Here is a 20,898-nt window from a genome sequence, read left to right as displayed (position 1 = left end):
AGGGATGGTATACAGAAGATAGCCCTAATTGGTAAAAGACCAATTCCAAGCTCAAATAAGCAAAGTAAACGACAGTCCATTACTTTAAGAAATTAAGGTCAGTCAATCCGGAAAATGTAAAGAACTTTGAAAGTTTCTTCAAGTGCAGTCGCAAAAGCCATCAAGCGCTATGATGAAACTGGCTCTCATGAGGACCGCCACAGGAAAGGAAGACCCTGAGTTACATCTGCTGCAGAAGATAAGTTCATTAGATTTACCAGTTTCAGAAATCTGCAGCCCAAATAAATGCTTCAGAGTTCAAGTAACTGTTCAGAGGAGACTGTGAAATCAGGCCTTCATGGTCGAATTGCTGCATAGAAACAACTACTAACGGACAGCAATAAGAAGAAGAGACTTGCTTGGGCCAAGAAACACGAGCAATAGACATTAGACCTGTGAAAATCTGTCCTTTGGTCTGATGAGATTTCTGGTTCTAACCGCCGCGTCTTCGTGAGATGCAGAGTCGGTGAACGGATGATCTCTGCATGTGTGCCTCCCACCGTGAAGCATGGAGGTGTGGGGGTGCTTTGCTGGTTACACTGTCTAGGATTTATTTAGAATTCAAGACACACTTAACCATCATGGCTACCACAGCATTCTGCAGCGATACACCATCCCATCTGGTTTGCGCTTAGTGGGGCTATCATTTGTTTTTCAACAGGACAATGACCTAACACACCTCCAGGCTGTGTAAGGGCTATTTTTTTATTTTTTTTTATTTCACTTTTATTTAACCAGGTAGGCTAGTTGAGAACAAGTTCTCATTTGTAACTGCGACCTGGCCAAGATAAAGCATAGCAATTCGACACATACAACACAGAGTTACACATGGAATAAGCAACATACAGTCAATAATACAGTAGAAAAAAATCTAACAAAAAAGTCTATATACGGGTGAGTGCAAATGAGGTAAGATAAGGGAGTAAATAGGCCATGGTGGTGAAGTAATTACGATATAGCAATTAAACACTGGAATGGTAATGTGCAGAAGATGAATGTGCAAGTAGAGATACTGGGGTGCAAAGGAGCAAGATAAATAAATAAATACAGTATGGGGATGAGGTAGATAGCCCATCTGTAAACAGCCCATCTATGTACAGGTGCAGTGATCTGTGAGCTGCTCTGACAAGAAGGAGAGTGATTGAGTGCTGCATCAGATGACCTGGCCTCCACAATCACCCTACCCTAACCCAATTGAGATGGTTTGGGTTGATTTGGACCGGAGAGTGAAGGAAAAGCAGCCAACAATGTGGGAACTCCTTCAAGACTGTTGGAAAAGCATTCCAGGTGAAGCTGGTTGAGAGAATGCCAAGCGTGTGCAAGGCTGTCATCAACGCAAAGGCTGGCTACTTTGAAGAATCTAAAATATATTTTGATTTGTTTAACATTTTGGTTACTACCTTATTCCATATGTGTTATTTCAGTTTTGATGTCTTCACTATTATTCTACAATGTAGAAAATGGTAAAAATAAAGAAAAACACTGGAAAACAAACATTTGACTGGTACTGTATGTACACACACAATTTTCTTCACACAGTTGGGCATTCCTTCACTCTAGTACACAGCTGGGAGGTGATGCATATGTACATACACAGCTTCTCTCTGTGCTGCACGTGCAGTGTGTGTTTGTGGGCAGCCTGCCTCTCCTGCCAGAACGTGTTAATCCGCTTCACTGCAGATCCCAATCAGGGGCGAGGGAAGGAAAGGTGATGGAGAATGAGCTGTGAATGAGGAGGGAGATGAATCAAATCAAATCCAGGGAGAGGAGAGAGGAAGAAGAGGAGGGGATGCCCTTTTTCTTAAGCAGCTCAGAGGAAGATCTTACCATAGCATGGCTTAAAGACTTTGTCACTGCCCTGATTCAAGGTCACGGTGAGAGGAGGTCCTCATGACACGCACCACAAAACAGCACTTGACAAGATTCCCCATAAGTATTTGATTCTAATTAGAACATATAATTGCCCATCACTTTTCAATATGGAGGCCCAACACCAAAAAGAGTTCTGGGTAGAGGCCAGGGCCCTTCGGAACTGTCCTATCATGACGCTGAGGGTTCCTCATGAGGCAGGCCTCCCTCAGAATAATCCCTTTTTGTCACATCAGCCAAATTCCTGGGACGTGCCCTAAAACCTGTCATATTCAAATATCCTAATCGGGACAGGACAGGGTCAATGGGGGCTTCTCCTTATCAAGTCACCTCCAAAGGTCATGGAGATGACTTGATCGCCATGGAGACGGTAAAAGGTTTTATTATGATGCATCAGGGTGTGATGGTAAATGGCATCTAATCAGATTCAGTTTTTTGTTAAACAGGCACTTAGTCTGCATCATGTTTGTTGTTGTTACTGCCAGGAACATTAATGGGGCATGATTGATTATTTAAGAGCAAATGAAAGCTGCATTTATTTATTCATCACGGCAAGCTAAATAAATAGTGTGATGTGATGCCTAAGTTAAAATGAATCTCAATTTTTTTAAAGAGCAGCATTATTCCCATTTTAGACAGACTGTTAAATGGGGCGGCAGGTAGCCTAGTGGTTAGAGCGTTGGACTAGTAACCGAAAGGTTACAGATCGAATGACCGAGCTGACAAGGTTAAAATCTGTCGTTCGGCCCCTGAACAAGGCAGTTAACCCACTGTTCCTAGGCTGTCATTGAAAATAAGAATTTGTTCTTAACTGACTTGCCTAGTAAAATAAATAAAAAAATACAACAGAATACGATTGCTTGGTCTGTGATACAGATCATATGGGCCTCCTCGTAGGGATAAGTACACTGTCATCCGGCAGATTCCAGACCATCCATATCCAATGAGGGCATGGTCCGCTATCTCTGTACTCTGTGAGGAAGCAAGACATCGGCCCCTCCTGAGATAGAGGGGGTCCATTAACCACACCCACCGCTGGCCATTGTGGTAATGGCACAATGTACCTGAATGCGGGCAACTGCAAAAGGGACGTGACATTACCTTCTGCCTTTGTGGTCCTGGGCCCCGGCCCGTACTGCTCACCACATACTTCCATGCTAAAGAGAGAAGGTAGAATTGGAGAAAAGGAGAGATGGATGGCATTTTGAGAGCAAAAAGTAGGATGAGAAGCTGTGGGAATAGGTCAAGAGAGGAAGAGGTCAAAAGAAGACAGAAGTGAGAGATGGATAGATGGGAGATGGAGGAGAAATGAAGCCCGGATAAGAGGATAAAGGAGAGCAGTGCAGGAGAACATGTAGGAGGATGACGTGAGAGGACTGTATGGATCGATTATTAGATCCTGAGAGAAAAAAGATGGAGAAAGAGATGAATATAAATGGATAGAGTGAAAGAGAAGAGGGTGAAAGGTGAAGGAAAGCGAGAGATACAGCTGGAGAGAGAAAGACCAGGACCGAGCAACCGCGAGAGAATGAAAGAGAGAGCAGGAGATAGGACGAGAGTGCCAGAGGGGGAGGGGCAGGGAAGCTCACAACCCAGCCAGTCAGACTGTGTGCTGCTCTGCAGGGGAATCTTACCCTGGCAACACAATAGAGGGCAGCACTTGAAAGAGTGTGCCAGCGGGGGAGAGGTGCGGAGGGACCGGTGAACAGATGGAGCTGACTGAAAAAAGCTGATCAGCTGACCGACTTCTGTGTGTGTGTGTGTGTGTGTGTGTGTGTCATTATATAGGACTGCCATGTCCTATTGTCAGGGTAGGTTTGTATGTAGCGATTTTGTTTTTGTTGACAGTCGGCTGCATATGTCCATGACTCTACCACGTCCCCGCACAGACTTTTGTCAGATGTTGTCATTGTCAGTTTTTAGTTTTTTAGGTCAGCACAGACACATGGATCATGTTTTCTATGAACAGTGCAGAATAAACAGCATGGAGGCTAAACAGTGTCAGGAAGTTCTAGTGTCTAATTTGATCAGTGCACTGATTTGAATTTATATACCTGAACAGAGAAACCGGGTACAGATGAAAGAATCATCTCTGTGGGTGGAATGTATTTCACACTGTGTGTAATAATATATATATATTATGGATATCACAGTATACATTATGGATGATAATATTTAGAGTGAATTTGATCTGTATCGGGGGGTTTAGCTCAGTAAACCTGGATTTAACTTCACAGTTGGTTAGCTAATGACTGCATTAGTCTTTTTACGTCTTTTATCCTCTCTACCTCTCAGCTTGGCATTGAATTTCATGTTATTGAGTCATCCTCACTACACAGAGAACAGTGATAGTCCCCAGTGGGTGTCCTAGAGAACATCCACTTATCTACTAATCAAATCTCCATCAGGCAGCACTCACTGTATGGTGGATAATACAGTCATCTCTCTGCCACGCAATACTGTAGATACCCATTTATTTATGTTGCTTTACTTAAATACATATTCCCCTTTTCCATATACAATAGAACTGAATAGTACATCTGTCATGTGGAAGAATTTGCGACACTAGGTGGGAATCCATTTTGCTAGTGTCAGGATCTGGTTTGCTGTTTGGTCCAGATCCCACTGGAAAAGCTACTTACAGTTAAGCTTGTTTCCAGAATCATGTCAAAATAAGACCCTTTCCACTGTGCATTTTGAGCTGAAATGGCCTGACTGCCCAACTCTCTGGCTGGCTAACACCGCAGTGTGCTTCTGTTTCACCGCCTACCCTTTACCTTTGCTCAATGGCTTTTGTTGGCATGCCGCTTCACACCAATTTAGAGGTGCTCGAATATCCGAGCCAACAGAGGGAAACAAAATATGTTGATGTGCCCTTAGGCAAGGCACTTAACCTTAATTTGCTCCAGGAGCGCCATACTACTACTATATACAGTACCAGTCAAAAGTTTGGATTCCTACTCATTCCAGGGTTTCTCTCTATTTTTACTATTTTGTACATTGTAGAATAATAGTGAAGATAATTGTGTATGTTATTTCATAGTTTAAGTGTTAAACAAATCAAAAATAGATTTAAGATTCTTCAAAGTAGCCACCCTTTGCCTTGACAGCTTTGCACACTCTTGGCATTCTCTCAACCAGCTTCAAGAGGTAGTCACCTGGAATGCTTTTCCAACAGTCTTGAAGGAGTTCCCACACATGCTGAGCATTTGTTGGCTGCTTTTCCTTCACTCTGCAGTCCAACTCATCCCAAACCATCTCAATTGGGTTGAGGTCGAGTGATTGGAGGCCTTGTCATCTGATGCAGCTTCATTAAATAGTATCCGCAAAACACCAGTCTCAACGTCAACAGTGACGAGACGACTCCGGGATGCTGGCCTTCTAGGCATAGTTGCAAAGAGAGCCATATCTCAGACTGGCCAATAAAAATAAAATATTAAGATGGGCAAAAGAACAGTTATTGGACAGAGGAACTCTGTCTAGAAGGCCAGAATCCAGGAGTAGCCTCTTCACTGTTGACGTTGAGACTTGTGTTTTGCGGGTACTATTTAATAAAGCTGCCAGTTGGGGACTTGTGAGGTGTCGGTTTCTCAAACTAGACACTAATGCACTGGTCCTCCTGCTCAGTTGTGCCCTGGGGCCTCCCACTCATCTTTCTATTCTGGTTAGAGCCAGTTTGCGCTGTTCTGTGAAGTGTGTAGTACACAGCATTGTACGAGATCTTCAGTTTCTTGGCAATTTCTCACACAGAATAGCCTTAATTTCTCAGAACAAGAATAGAGTGACGAGTTTCAGAAGGAAGGTTTTTGTTTCTGGCCCTTTTGAGCCTGTAATCGAATGCACAAATGCTGATGCTCCAGATACTCAACTAGTCTAAAGAAGGCCAGTTGTATTGCTTCTTTACATCAGAACAACAGTTTCAGCTGTGCTAACATAATTGCAAAAGGGTTTTCTAATGATCAATTAGCCTTTTAAAATGATAAACTTGGATTAGCTAGCAATGTGCCATTGGAACACAAGAGTGATGGTTGCTGAAAATGGGCCTTGGTATGCCTACGTACAGTTGAAGTTTACATGAACTTAGGTTGGAGTCATTAAAACTTGTTTTTTAACCACTCCACAAATTTCTTGTTAACCAACTATAATTTGGCAAGTTGGTTAGGACATCTAGTTTGTGCATGACAAGTAATTTTTCCAACAATTGTTTAGACAGATTATTTCACTGTGTCACAATTCCAGTGGGTCAGAAGTTTACATAGAGTAAGTTGACTGACTTTAAACAGCTTGGAAAACTCCAGAAGATTATGTCATGGCTTTAGAAGCTTCTGATAGGCCTTGAAATACATCCACAGATACACCTCCAATTGACTCAAATTATGTCAATTAGCCTATCTTCAAACTCAGTGCCTCTTTGCTTGACATCATGGGAAAATCAAAATAAATCAGCCAAGACCTCATAAAAAAATTGTAGACCTCCACAAGTCTGGTTCCTCCTTGGGAGCAATTTCCAAATGCCTGAAGGTACCACGTTCATCCGTACAAACAATAGTACGCAAGTATAAACACCATGGGACAACGCAGCCGCCATGCCGCTCAGGAAGGAGACTCGTTCTGTCTCCTAGAGATGAACGTAACAAAAAGTGCAAATCAATCCCAGAACAACCGCAAAGGACCTTGTGAAGATGCTGGAGGGAACAGGTACAAAAGTACCTATATCCACAGTAAAACAAGTCCTATATTGGCATAACCTGAAAGGCCGCTCAGCAAGGGAAAAAGCCAATGCTCCAAAACCACCATAAAGAAACCAGACTATGGTTTGCAACTGTACATGGGGACAAAGATTGTACCTTCTGGGGAAATGTCCTCTGGTCTGATTAAACAAAAATAGAACTGTTTGACCATAATGACCATTGTTATGTTTGGAGGAAATTAGGGGGAGGCTTGAAAGCCGAAGAACCCCATCCCAACCGTGAAGCACGGGGGTGGCAGCATCATGTTACGGGGGTGCTTTGCTGCAGGAGGGACTGGTAAACTTCACAAAAAGGGTGGCATTATGAGGAAGGAAAATTTGGATATTTTGAAGCAAGACATCAGTCAGAAAGTTAAAGCTTGGTTGCAAATGGGTCTTCCAAATGGACAATGACCCCAAGCATACATCCAAAGTTGTGGCAAAATGGCTTAAGGACAAAGTCATGGTATTGGAGAACACCAGCGATTAAAACAGTCTCTTTGTTCCTAGCAAACTCAACAAACTTACGGTGAGAGGGTTTTTTGTGGTTCCTGAAGCGCTGCCAACAAGCTTCAGGCACCAACTCATAAGCAGGCAACACGGTTGTTTTAACTATATCACACTGTAAACTGTCTTCCAGGGAGAGAGCAGCTACTACTTCCTGGGCTTTCCCAGACAATTTACATTGCAACAGGAGCGGCCAAACCTCGAGTGGCCAATGCAGCGCAACGGCCACACGCTCAAACGCAGAGAAATAGTAATCAACTTCCGACTCCTGGAATGGAGGGAATAAAGCAATATTTTTACTCACATCGAAGTGGGCTTGATGATGGGAAGGTTGTGAAATCGCACTGGAGCCAGCGTCTAGCTCCAGTTGTCGGATCCTCACCTCCTTGTCGATTTTCATTTTCCTAATTTCTAAATCAAACTTCATCCATCTATCTTTTTGCTTCATTTCCAAACAGGCCAGCCTCACCTTTAGCCTTGCGACCCGAAGCAAAAGATAAAGGGTCATATCGGGGCAATGTAAAGGGGGTACGAGCAACTCCTTCCTCCGCGCCGTCCTCAGACTTGGCATCGGAAGGTCTACCCGTCTCCTCTCGCTGAAGCCTCCCTCTCCTCATCTTTCAACGACAAAATTAGTTCTCACTAAACCCTCCCTGACTAGCACCAAAGCTCAGCCTTTCGGGCTTTCTCAGGGACGAAGAGTCCATAATCATCAGCTATGGCGCAAAGGTCTACTTTACGCAACCCAACCAACAGAGGGCGCTTCAGTAAACTGGGAGACTGCTGAGGCAGCCATGGTACACAGCAGCCTACTGAACACGCGTAACTAAACAAGTCATCCAAACTCAACCTACCAGCACACCTCAATCACAGAGAGCTCAGAGCAGCAGGGTCCGGTGGGTTTAATGATCCCGGATGAGCCCCCATTATGTTACCTACACCTCTTGGAAGAGGGAACCCAACACCCTGCTTCACTCAACTCCCCATGGAGTGAAAGAGGTGTAGGTGACTGTAGGTGCGGGTAAGGATGACAGAGGCAGAGAATATTACCGTTTACAGGGAATATATTCTTCCTTCATATGGTAATTTGGGGGAAAGGGGCTGGACAGAACCAAAGTAAAAGTTAAAGATCCCCCTCTCCTACCTTACCTACCCACTACTTACTTATTCTTAACGCCACATGGCGTGCTAACCAAAATACTGGGGGTGGCCCACCCAGGTCTTACCTAGTGTGCATAGACAGATAACATACTACGTGTATATGTATGCCCACAGGCCTATTGCCTAAACACTCCCATGGTGCCTTCCCCTTCCCCCCTGGGAACAAAAACAGAATAATTACTAACGGAAATTAACAATTTCAAAAACACTGAGTCCTTTTGGCATACACATACCATTGCAGGACCGGCTACAAAATACTTGACAAAAACTGTCTAACCAACACAGCACATACCAAGAAGTTCTCTCTCCTAACAAAGGAACACTGGCTTTTCAAGCTGGAGAAGGAGTTGGTAATTGCAGACAGCTGTGTCTTTTGACGAGAGGGCGGGGTCAGAGCTCCAATCTGCAATGGGACCAACCAATCAGCTGATTGGAATCCAGGAGGCCATCCTGAAAGATATACACATCCAAACACATCCAAACACATCCAAACCCAAAACACAGAAACTGGGGAACGTAACACTGTCACAAAGCCCAGGCCTCAATCCTATAGAAAATGTGTGGGCAGAACTGAAAAAGCGTGTGCGAGCAAGGAGGCCTACAAACCTGACTCAGTTACACCAGCTCTGTCAGGAGGAATGGGCCAAAATTCACCCAACTTATTGTGGGAAGCTTGTGGAAGGCTACCCAAAATGTTTGACCCAAGTTAAACAATTTAAAGGCAATGCTACCAAATAATAATTGAGTGTATGTAAACTTCTGACCCACTGGGAATGTGGTGAAAGAAATAAAAGCTGAAATAAATCATGCTCTCTACTATTATTCTGCCATTTTCACATTCTTAAAATAAAGTTGTGATGCTAACTGACCTAAGACAGGGAATTTTTACTTGGATTAAATGTCAGGAATTGTGAAAAACTTGAGTTTAAATGTATTTGGCTAAGGTGTATGTAAACTTCCGACTTCAATTGTAGATATTCCATTAAAAAAATGGCCCCAAACCTTTGAACGTGTGTGTGTGTGTGTGTGTGTGTGTGTGTGTGTGTGTGTGTGTGTGTGTGTGTGTGTGTGTGTGTGTGTGTGTGTGTGTGTTAGTCATTGTCCAGTGATAACTTCTTATTTCAGACATTTTGTTGATTTGTGTAGAGTAAACCTTTAAAGGTGGTTAGCTTCGAAACGGTCATAGATGTTGTGAACATTGACATTGACCTTCCTGGAATGGATCGATTTTAAATATTATCTGAGGCTCAGAATCATGTTACTGGTTTTGTTCGAATGCCATCGCTGTTCCTTTCCTTATCATTATTAGAATTTAAATGATGGTACAGTCTGGTTAATGGGTGCTGTTGACATAATTGTGCATGAAAATTAAATGTTTTCCTCCTTCCTCTGCTTCTTCCTCCTCTAACCGCTTCAGACGTTGCGAAAGAAAGGCTTTAACGGTTGCAACAGCCCCGAGCCGGACGGCGACGACTCCATCGACCAAAGCCCGTTAAACGATGACAAGTACCGCAAGAACGAGGATCTGGATATCCTGTTCAAGCGCTATGGCGTGAGTACCATCGTCCTCTCGTCACGTTCTCTAACCTCCCTCTCTCTCCTCTCCTCTCCTCTCTCCGTTGTGGGAACGAACGGACCAAGGCTCTGAACAAGAAAGAGCACCGGGACTCAGAGAGCCCAGACCCCGAGGAGCCCTTCTCCCTCACCCCCCACACTGAGGAGAAATACAAAAAAATTGACGAGGAGTTTGATAAAATGATGCAGAGCTATAGGCTGTCAGTGAGTACCGTGAGCTGTACCAGAACTGCTGTGTTACCAGACCGGACTGGATTTTACCCAGATCCGGTTGCAGACAGCAACCCAAATACTCACAGAGCACCCCACCACCCCCCACTCCTCTCCATCTCTCACCCACCTCTGTACCCACAATCCCCCTCTGATCGTGTGTGCCCGGGCAAGGATGTCGGGGCGCGGAGCTCAACAGTCTGATTGGAGAGTGGTCACAGTGCTCAGGAATCATTCATAAGCTATTGACAGATTTCATAAAGACTACATAAAAGTGGCATATGAGGATGCCATGGTAAACGGGGCAAAACTTCTCATTATTCATTGTCACCCCATTGTTAGTGTGAGAAGAATCGTACAAGATTCATGCTTTTCAAGGGCGTTAGTTTTACAGATAAAGTGTGACCGTCTAGGTTCGGATAGGCTGTTCCTCATTTTCCAGGGTGTTTTTCAGACACTCTCCAGGGCTGCCTCATAATTGGCACGCTGCCACGCTTTATTGCCTCTTTTATTCCTCTCTCCGGTGCCAATTTTTTTATGATTCATTATTTTCCACCAGGGCTCAATAATGCCATTAACGTCAGTTTAATGAGGAGCACTCAATTTCAACCAGGCTTCCTGTCTGATCTGGCCTCCCTATTGGTCACGAGGGATGGGACTTTGTCTATCGAGTTCCCGTCGGGCCAATGTGAAGGACTTTACTGCTCACAGGATGAGCTGAACTGGAGATATACACACCTATCCCTGACTTAAGCCCTGTTTTTTTAGAATGTATTATACAACATGTACTACAATGTATTGCGTAATCTGTATTATGCAGGATATTGTAACTAAGACAAAAAACTCAATGGTGATGGAAAGATTTTGTTCTCCAAAACTGATAATATTATCACACACCCAACCACTCACTTACATTAAAGCAGCGGTTCAGCAAAAAAGGTTATCTCTCTATTGAATGAGTTCAGTGAATACCACTTATCCTGCATTTAACCTAAGCCGTATCTCCAACACTTTGGTGTCTGTGGTGAGCTGAAATAGCTCCTAAAAGCATTTCTGAGTAGAAAAAAGAAGAATAGAATTCAATCTGCCACCCCCTGGACAGTGTAGCTCCCACCCTAGACGATTGAATGCAAGCTTGCACTGGCTTTGGCCCCCCATCCCCCACCTTGCCCGGCACACCTTTCACAGGGCCTACTGTAGCAAACGGAAGCATACAGCACCAATCTCCCTCAACAGCATCATAATCTACCAACATGACAGCTAGGGGGCTGGGATATACACGCTTAATCCCATTCGTACTGCAATCCCAGGAGTCGAGTAGAAAGTGCTAGGGAGCATAGGGAGTCTAGGCAGGCTACAAGCATGTACAGGATTATAAGGCTAGACTGGAACTTGCCAATTGGTGACACAGCTGATTTAGCTTTTCAGATTTAAGAGATGTTCCTTAACATTGCAAACAATATTATGTGTTGTGTTAGTTTGAAATTGACTGTGACTATCAGAAAATTTGTACTAAAAAGAGACACATTTTCCTTATTTCTCTGTCATTTGAAATTATTTTAGACATTTTTAAAGCACTCGTTTTCCCTCCTGTATTCCAACAATACTAAGATAAAAGCTGAGCATTATTTTTGTGAAACGATTCGATCTAATTGCATTGTACAGAGTATTCACTGGTAAGATCAACATTGTAGTCAAATATCAAGGACCTTTAAAGGTCAACCGAACGTTGTTTGAAAGTTGTTTTTGTGGTTTTAATCCGTCACTGCTAACAAATAGGATGAGACGTTCCCAAAAGTTGAAAGGAAAACTTTCAAAGGCTTCTAGGACAAGAGGGAGGGAAGGAAAGTAGGGCATTGGTTTAATTCATTCTGATACCCTCGCATCTAGGAAATACACCAATGTAGCACGCCGCTGAGAAAATAGGTTTGTTTTTTGTTATGCTGTTGAAGGCCTTGAGCTGCCTTCAATGAACCCACTTAGCCCGAGGAAAAGCTTAAAGACTATTATTTATCCAATATGATTCATTTTAGGGCCTTTATAATGACATGTACTTGACACAATGAATGAGTCACTCTTCTCTAGTATTAAAATTATGCCCACGGGTAGTTATCTGACCTAACTTAGCAATACCACTGAATAACTTGTTATCCAAGAGATATCTGTCCAAATGGCACAGCGCAGTTTAGTGTACATCAGTCTAGTATTAAACAGTATTTTATTGAGTGTACGATAAGTGTATGTAGGAAGTGCTGTCCCAGTGCTGTATGCTTCACGTTTCCACACCTCTGCCCCATCACACTAACCCCACTTCTATCCCTCCACCCATCCATCCATCCCTCCCTCCTCTCTGCCTGGCCAGTGTGCAGTGCTGCAGTGCTGTAACCTTCTGCCTTATATTGTAGACTACCTCTCGAGACGCCAGACCTGCCCACCAGCTTGCCCAGTAGGCTTACCCATTTGGGCTTTCTCTCTCTCTGTCTTTGTCTTTGTCTTTATTTCTCTTTTTTTCTTTTCTTCTCTCCCCTACCCTCACTTGTGCTTTCCTTCTTTCTCTGCCTCTTTCTCTCTCAGTTTCTGGTGCTTTGGGATTTGAGACATCTCTATTACTGTGGAGTCCAAGTCAGATTGGTTTTGTCACCATAGTCCCCTGAACATTTTTGCCATATACAGCATATTGAGTGAAGTTGTGTACGTGACATGACACCCTCGCAGGTCTTATGGGTCAGAGGAGCTACAGCACTAGTGACAGCCCAGATGCTTTTCTGTCTTTACGTTACCTAGCACTGTTGTTGTTCGTCACTAGAACAGGATAATTCAGACAAAGACTAATACTCAGTCTACTAAAATGCTATAAAGAAAGGAAAACGTTACACTCAGTCTTGCCACATTGACAAATAGTTTGTCACAAGAATGACAGGACTCTTATCAGATTATGACCAATACATTACAAAACACACAATACCAAAATAATTTAGTCTCCTCTGCTCTCCTTTCTTCCCCTGTATAGCATCGCACATACATCCCAGATGTAAACTTGTGGAATACGCTGTAGGCTAACGGGAAGGAAGGTCGATAGGATGGACAGAGTAGAGCATCTTCTTTCTCTCTTTTTAAACTGGGTCCCACTCAGCACATACAGTACCAGGCCACGCTTGGCCCATATTCTATATATAGAGGCCCTGCCTGCTTTATGCCATGATGAGGAAAACAGGGTGAAATGGGTTACAGGCAGAAGAGTGGACAACCCTGGCCTGGGTCCTGTCTCTGACTAGGACCTGGTGTTGGTCTGGGTCACACGGCTAGTAATATTTAGCTGACTCAGGACCGGTTCAAAGCTATTTGCTAACTACACTTCTTATACTTTGATAAAGCAGTCCTTGATACTTTAGAGAATGTTTTAGTGACTAGTTATATGCATTTTTAAGGGTAAACGTTTACTTCAAGGTAAAATTAAGAAAATCAGCAGTCAACTTCTCAGGTAGAGGCTACATATCAGATACTCAAATTTCCAAGCTCTGTGCAAAAATAAAACACTTTTATAGTTTCTCTTCAATTTTCCCTGCAATTAAAGATACTATGTGGGGTCATGAGATGTCATATTATACATGTCACCAATAACCAATGCAATAACAATCCCATGTAGCTTTTATGATGTACACATAACCTTGCATGTGATCTGAAAGCAAACACTTTTTCAGCTTCTTGTTTCCATAAGTCACTTGCATGGTAACGAATCATGTGGGTGTGCTTGTGCGTGCACATGCTTCTGAGAGTGTGTGTTAGTGTCTTTAACATTATACATGTGCCCATCGTGCGGTTACATTTCTAAGCCCCTCCTCTTCCTGTCTTTCCTCCAGTCAGCCGTCCCACAGCCCACCTTCTCCATGCCCGTCACGGTGCCAGTGTCCAATCAGAACGCTCTCCAGTTCAGTAACTCTGGCGGCCTGGTCACCACCTCCTTCGTCACCTCCACCCTCACAGACTCCCGCCTGCTGTCGCCACAGCAACCATCTCTCCAGAGGAACACTGGGTCTCCAGGGTTACCACAGCGACCGGCCAGTGCAGGTAAGGAACAGAGTGGACGGTGGTTAATGGTTGACTTCATCACAAGTTCAAGTTTTATTTGTCACATGTACAAGTACAGTGACATGCTTAACTTGCAAGCCATACACAACAGTGCAGTAATTTTGAAAAAATGCATTATCAAAATGGTGTAACTAATAATACAAAATAAAAAACAGGAGAAATAAGAGAGGAAGCTATATACGGGGGCAGAGCCAATACAACATGTGCAGGGATACTGGAGTATTTGAGATGTACAGTACATGTAGGCAGGGATTAGGATAAAGTGTCTGGTAACAGGATAGATGATAATAAAGTAGTAAACAGTATGGCAGCAGCATACGGTGTGTGTGTGTGTGTGTGTACGCTCAGGAGTGTAAATGAAGGCGTGATAGGTGGATTATACAAAACATTAAGAACACCTGCCCTTTCTTTGACAGACTGACCAGGTGAATCCTGGTGAAGACTATGATCCCTTATTGATGTCACTTGTTAAATCTACTTCAATCAGTGTGGATGAAGGCGAGGAGACAGGTTAAAGAAGGATTTTTAAGCCTTGAGACATGGAGAGTGTATGTGTGTCATTCAGAGGGTGAACGGGCAAGACAAAAGATTTAAGTGCCTTTGAACGGGGTCCGGTAGGTGCCAGGCACACTGGTTTGTGTCAAGAACTGCAACGCTACTGGGTTTTTCACGCTCAACAGTTTCCCGTGTGTATCAAGAACGGTCCACCACCCAAAGGACATCTAGCCAACTTTACACAACTGTGGTAAGTGTTGGAGTCAACATGGGCCAGCATTCCTGTGGAACACTTTCGACACCCTGTAGAGTCCATGCCCCGAAGACTTGAAGCTGTTCTGAAGGAAACAGGGTGGTGCAACTCAATATTAGGAAGGTGTTCATAATGTTTGGTATACTCGGTGTACATGTAAACAGGGCTGAAAAGTGACTTGTAGCAGGAATATATAAATATTTATGGTAATATACTAATGGTAATATATACATGTAAACTGGATAAATGGTGATGACAATCAATAATCAATGAGCAGCAGCGTAGTGGTAGTAATAGATCAAATCAATAATCATTTTAGCAGCAGGGGAGGTGTGAGGGGGAGCAGTAGTTGTTAGCCATTGAACAGTCTTATGGCCAGGGGATATAAGCTTTCGTAATCTTTCAGGCCTTTCTCAGACACCACCTAGCATGTATGTCCTGGATGGCTGAGAGCTCAACCCCAATGATGCACGTGGCTGTCTGCACCGCCCTCTGTAGGTCCTTCCTGTCGAGGGTGGTGCAGTTGCCATAGCAGACAGGATGCTCTCAATGGTGCAACTGTAAATGTTCCTAAGAATCTGAGGGGCTCTGCCAAATCGTTTCACCCACATCTGTGCTGGTGTGAGAGGACCATGTTAAGTCCTCAGTAATGTGAACACTGAGTAACTTGAAGCTCTTGACCCTCTCCACTGCGGCCCCGTTGATATGGATCGGGGTGTGCACCCACTCCGGTTTCCTGTAGTCCACAATCAGCTCCTTGGTCTTGCTGACGTTGAGGGAGAGGTTGTTGTCTTGGTACCACACTGCCAGGTCTCTGATCAGGCCTACCATCGTCATGTCATCAGCAAACTTGATGATGGAGTTAGTTGTGCGTGGCCACACAGTCGTAGGCGAACAGGGAGTACAAGATGGGGCTAAGCACACACCACTGAGGGGCCCCCTGTTAAGGATCAGTGTGGCTTAGGTATTGTTGCCTACTCTTACCACCTGAAGTTTACCCGTCAGGAAGTCCATGATCTAGGGAGGTGTTCAGTCCCAGGTTCCTGAACTTGGCGGGCACTATGGTGTTGAAGTCTGAGCTGTAGTCGATGAACAGCATCAATGTTATGGATTCAGCATTGTTCATGTTCGTCATGTTTTCTTAGCAATTGTTACCATTCACATCCACTCGTATGTGCAACTTGTCCTTTTCAACATGGCCGCCATCTTCTGTTCTTACCTCCACAGGTGCTCTATTAGGAGGTGAACTGAACAACTCCAACGGAGGATGCCCGAGCCCAGTTCGTAAGTGACGTCTACTTCTGCTAAAATACCTAGTTGGGTTTGAGTAGTTTTTACTTAGCAAATAAGATGATACTGTATACACAGTGAACTGCGTCTCTCTGTTATAGCTGTGACAATAGATCATTAGCTTGTTAGTTTTTACCCTTCATGGCTTTTCTTGATGTGATGGGAGTTGTGGGTTATAGTAAAGCATAAAAGGTGTATGGATTACACTTTGGGACAGACTCCACTGTTTGATGGAAGAGAAAAAGATGTCAGGATAGCTGGTCGATGGCAACCGCCACAAACACCGACACCTATGTACTCAAACACACACATACGCACACACCTGTTGGCCAGCGACAGCTGAGGGTCACAGGAAAGCCACTTGTAAAAATCTCAGGGGGTTGATGGGAAAGAGAACGAGAGAGAATGAAAGACTGAGGAAAAAAGGGAGCAAGAGGGGTAGAGAGAGACATGAATGACATGAACACTCTGGCCTAGCATCTACGCCTTCTCCTCACCCCCCTTCTTCTGTTTCCCCTGACCCTGCTTTCTCCTTTTCGCTCTCTGTCCTTCTCTCCCTCTATCGCAGCTGTTCCCCCATGTCCCCCCCTTCCACACACACACACTCTAATCCCCCTGGTTCAAACTGTAGGCAGAGCCATCTCCTCAGAGGTGACTTTGACACCGGCCAGAGCCTCACTTTTAATCTAATTCCTCTCAGCATACAGTCATAGGTAGATGACAATATTATCAGATATTGTGCTACAATATCTTCCCCAAAACTGAATGACTGTATTATTGTATTGAGAATAATATGTTTAACTATTTGTGACTAAGGCACTAAGCACCAAATCTTAATTTACATTTTGTGAGCATAGGTTTGGCTTTCACATTGATATCAATGAAAGACTCGTACGACAATGAGTTACACACTCATATCTGAAGTTTCAGAATCAGACCCAAGTCACAAAGTCATGGAACAGGGACCACAGTAGTCACGATGCCTTTCTCTCTCTAAACTGGGGCTGTCTCAGTAACCCTCCAGTGCAGTAAACAGTGCAGTGGTCCCAAGGCGCAGCTCAAGTGACTCACCCTGCTAGCCCGCTGTCTCTCTCTCTCTTCCCCCTCCTCTCTCCACATCCCGTCCTCCTCCCCCTCGCTCTGTCGTTCTCAGCTGTTGAACACAGAACCAGGCTCTGGGCTCAGGGAATGTCACCATTGACGTCACCCGGCATTCCTGAGATTCCCACACCCGGCACTGGGTGTAATAGGAGTAGAACCTGGGAGAGAGAACACACACACACACTCACACAGCACACACACTCACACAGGTACACACTAAAACAGAGATGGTGATGCATACATACAACACATAAACACTTAGAAACATACATGAACGTACAGTTGAAGTCAGAAGTTTACATACAGTTAGGTTGGAGTCATTTAAAACTGTTTTTTCAACCACTCCACAAATTTCTTGTTAACAAACTATGGTTTTGGCAAGTCAGTTAGGACATCTACTTTGTGCATGACACAAGTCATTTTCCCAACATTTGTTTACAGACAGATTATTTCACTTATAATTCACTGTATCACAATTCCAGTGGGTCAGAAGTTTACCTACACTAAGTTGACTGTGCCTTTAACCAGCTTGGAAAATTCCAGAAAATTATGTCATGGCTTTAGAAGCTTCTGATAGGCTAATTGACATAATTTGAGTCAATTGGAGGTGTATCAAGGCCTACCTTCAAACTCACTGCCTCTTTGCTTGACATCATGGGAAAATCAAAAGAAATCAGAAAGACCTCAGAAAAAAATATAGACCTCAACAAGTCTGGTTCATCCTTGGGAGCAATTTCCAAACGCCCGAAGGTACTGCGTTCATCTGTACAAACAATGGTACGAAAGTATAAACCCCATGGGACCATGCAGCCGTCATACCGCTCAGGAAGGAGACGCATTCTGTCTTCTAGAGATGAACGTACTTTGGTACGAAAAGTGAAAATCAATCCCAGAACAACCGCAAAGGACCTTGTGAAGATGCTGGAGGAAACAGGTACAAAAGTGTCTATAAAACAGTAAAACGGGTCCTTTATCGACATAACCTGAAAGGACGCTCAGCAAGGATGAAGCCACTGCTCCAAAACCGCCATAAAAAAGCCAGATTACGGTTTTCAACTGCACATGGGAACAAAGATCATACTTTTTTGGAGAAATGTCCTCTGGTCTGATGAAAAAAAAATAGAACTGTTTGGCCATAATGACCATTGTTATGTTTGGAGGAAAAATGGGGAGGCTTGAAAGCCGAAGAACACCATCCCAACCTTGAAGCATGGGGGTGGCAGCATCATGTTGTGGGGGGGATTTGCTGTAGGAGGGACTGGTGCACTTCACAAAAAGGATGGCATCATGAGGATGGAAAATTATGTGGATATATCGAAGCAGCATCTCAAGACATCAGTCAGGAAATTAAAGCTTGGTCGCAAATGGGTCTTCCAAATGGACAATGACCCCAAGCATATTTCCAAAGTTGTGGCAAAATGGCTTAAGGACAACAAAGTCAAGGTATTGGAGTGGCCATAACAAAGCTCTGACCTCAATCCTGTCGAAGATTTGTGGGCAGAACTGAAAAGCGTGTGTGAGCAAGGAGGCCTACAAACCTGACTCAGTTACACCAGCTCTGTCAGGAGGAATTGGCCAAAATTCACCCAACTTATTGTGGGAAGCTTGTGGAAGGCTACCCGAAACATTTGACCCAAGTTTAACAATTTAAAGGCAATGCTACCAAATATTAATTGAGTATATGTAAACACTGAGTTTAAATGTATTTGGCTAAGGTGTATGTAAACTTCCGACTTCAACTGTATACTTACACAAACACATGCATGGATGAACATTCACATAGACACATAATGAATGTGAATTCTTACACACTAGAGCCCTGTTGTTCAAAGAGCCCAGGGCCTGAGGCCAACATCTGACTAACACACGTACTTTCTCCTCCTTCTTCTCCCTCTGTTGCTGGGGTAGATGAGTGAGTGTCCGGTTTCTTAGAGGAAGGACTGAGCGAGTGTCTCTCTCTGCTAGTTCGGGTACAACACAAAAAGCCACCATCGCCCTGTTCCACTTTTCACTCGGCTGTGGCTCACACTCACCTATATTCCCATATTCCCATCCCTAAACACCTCAGTACAAAGTAACCTTCACTGGCTGCCCAGAGTTCTTTATCCAGTTGTGAATGGCGTGAGCAAACTTATGATAACTGTTACGCATTTGTATGTTTGATGGAGGTAGTGTGTTATTGATACTGCTGCCACAAATGAGTCTGGAACAAACATCATTCGCTCCTTGCCACCCGTCAGTGTGTGTGTGTGTCTGAACTGAAGTATGTGTGACTAAGATGAAATGGTGTCACATGCTGGTAGCATCTGGGACACGTCATGGAGCAACTTTTATCTGCTGTCGCAGAACCCTGCCCAGCTCTAGGGAGTGTGTGAGCGTGCGTGCGTAGTTGTGTGTCTGACTGTGTCTGCCCACAGTACGTTCGTATGCCTCTTTGTATCTCTCTCTCTGTCTCTCTCACTCTCAGTCTGTGTGTGTCTAATGTCTGTGTTTGCCTGGTTGTGTTCCTGACAGTGCTGGGAAAGTCCCCCGCTCCCCCATCCACACAGTGAGCCTGTCTTTCTTTGAGTCAACGGCTCCTTTTAACCAAGTAAGGGGAAATCAGTCTGACGGTCTGTCCCATGGCAAGAAGGAATGCTGTTGTCTGAGTAGCTTGATGCTGTCCCAGATTAACACTGCTCACCGTTGAGCCTTTCGATGGATAGATCTTCATAATGAGTGAAACCAAAACGAAGCGTACGCTGTTTGATTTGTTCAAGATACAAATATTAGAGGTATTTATTTGTTTTTAATTGTCTTATGAGACAACAACACATTAGGAGGTTGGAATGTCTTGAGAAATAACAAAAGGTTGTTTCTCTTAGGGGTGTGTCACATGACATGAACTAAAGGGGACTTTCTGATTGTTGACATGCTGTAGGGATGCCGTAGGGTTGACATAGGTGTGACATTGCTCCTGTAGAGAAAAGCTATGACGTTTTGTAGTGTTACGGTGTAATGCGTGAAAGGGTCAAACAAGTAATGTTTACAGATTCATGCTGTTATTCACAGTGTTACATTTGTCCTACAGTAAGTGAGAGGTATACACACACCACACAAACACTCCATACATTCCTTAACACCATATTAATATCTCCTCTCTGTCTCCCTCTCAACCAGCGAACGGCTACATCAGTGCCAGGGCCTCCCCCGGCCTCCTCTCCGTCTCCAACGGCAACAGCCTGGGGAAAGTAGTCCCGGCCAAGTCTCCACCTCCGCCCAGCCCTCAGATGGTGAACAGCCGCAAGCCTGATCTCCGGGTCATCACCTCCCAGAGCGGCAAGAGCCTGATGCAGCTGGTGAGCCGCAGAGAGATCTACTACGTGAGCCCTACTGGCCCAAACTGAGTCTGTTGTTTTCTCACATTGATAAAGGCTTCATTGGTGTCCCGCCAGTCACAAAACAATGGAGTGCTGAATCTTTATGAATTTTTGGTATTTGGTATTTTATTTGGATCCCCATTAGCTGTTGCAAAAGCAGCAGCTACTCTTCCTGTGGTCCACACAAAACATGAAACGTAATACAGAATAACATAATTACA

General features: G+C 44.1%; 1 protein-coding gene across 6 annotated transcripts in view; it reads left to right on the top strand.

Annotated features, from left to right (window-relative positions):
* Positions 1-20,898, top strand: part of LOC135520244 (myocyte-specific enhancer factor 2D homolog) — a 76,992-nt gene that overhangs the window by 42,418 nt on the left and 13,676 nt on the right. For all 6 annotated transcript variants that reach the window (XM_064945649.1, XM_064945648.1, XM_064945650.1 and 3 more), the window contains exons 4-7: positions 9,723-9,857; positions 13,951-14,158; positions 16,155-16,211; positions 20,478-20,656. In XM_064945649.1, the coding sequence (XP_064801721.1) occupies positions 9,723-9,857; positions 13,951-14,158; positions 16,155-16,211; positions 20,478-20,656 (579 nt within the window). The remainder of the gene's footprint in view (positions 1-9,722; positions 9,858-13,950; positions 14,159-16,154; positions 16,212-20,477; positions 20,657-20,898) is intronic.

This window comes from Oncorhynchus masou, chromosome 29 (genome assembly GCF_036934945.1).
Source record: "Oncorhynchus masou masou isolate Uvic2021 chromosome 29, UVic_Omas_1.1, whole genome shotgun sequence".
Lineage (NCBI taxonomy): Eukaryota > Metazoa > Chordata > Actinopteri > Salmoniformes > Salmonidae > Oncorhynchus > Oncorhynchus masou.
This window is presented reverse-complemented; position numbering and strand designations above follow the sequence as displayed.